An 806-nucleotide genomic window follows, 5' to 3' on the forward strand; every position below is an offset into this window, starting at 1 on the left:
CAAGTGAGTCCTGAAAATCCATGTTAACACTGCAGTTTGTCACATACAGCCTAGCATCCACACATGTTAAAACACATTTTTGGGCAGGGGAAGTTGGAAGGCCCTGAAATCCCTCCTATGAACCAGCTGGGTTTCTTCCTTCTCTGGATAAGTCTGCACTTCTAATGCTGACTGGCATCAATAAAGAGAAATAAGCTGCAGCCAGATTCTGAGCAAGGCTTCTGGCTACACTGCTTCACACTCCAACACTACAGAGAGAGTAAATGGTGGTCAGGTCTCTTGCTCCCAGGCAAGGGTGGATTCCCTCTTGGTCCTCCTCATCCCTAGCCTGGAAGGCCCCCAAGCAAGCAGCAGAAAAGAACTGTCCAATTTTTCAACAGGAGCTGTTATCCGGATGATTGATCTATTGTAATCATGTCCAGAAAATGTATTGGGCACTAATACTTCAGGATGTTTTTCCCTATTTTATTTCAAAGGGAGCTGCTTTTGCTATATTCTCAGTAACTTTATTTTCTTTTAGTTCATGAACTATTTAGCAAGCAGAGAGCCAAATAGGGCCCCAGCCTGAAGGAAGACATGAGTTTTCTTTAGGGCACAAGCCATGGCAGGAAGTACCAGAGTTGGACAGCCCTTTCCTTTCCGAAAATGACCCAAATGCAAATGCCAATACCAAGACACTGTGCTTTAGGGCAGAGTGACCCCAGTCCACAAGCCTGCAAAGACCCTTTGATGATTTTGGTGACACCCAAAGGCTGTTCCCAGAGAGACCACCAGGACAGGTACAAAGTGAAGCATTTCATCACGTG

The 806-nt window shown here is 45.7% G+C and overlaps 1 protein-coding gene across 1 annotated transcript; it reads right to left on the reverse strand.

Moving 5' to 3' along the window:
* Positions 1–235: 235 nt before the first annotated feature.
* Ftcdnl1 (formiminotransferase cyclodeaminase N-terminal like) lies at positions 236–578 on the reverse strand. Its single transcript, XM_087201835.1, is given in 4 exon segments — positions 236–354; positions 357–477; positions 479–508; positions 510–578. Coding segments are annotated over 4 exon segments (339 nt in total).
* Between the last annotated feature and the right edge of the window lie 228 nt (positions 579–806).

This window comes from Heterocephalus glaber, unplaced genomic scaffold (genome assembly GCF_053883595.1).
Source record: "Heterocephalus glaber isolate CG9 unplaced genomic scaffold, H.glaber_assembly_v1.0 deba00000470, whole genome shotgun sequence".
Lineage (NCBI taxonomy): Eukaryota > Metazoa > Chordata > Mammalia > Rodentia > Bathyergidae > Heterocephalus > Heterocephalus glaber.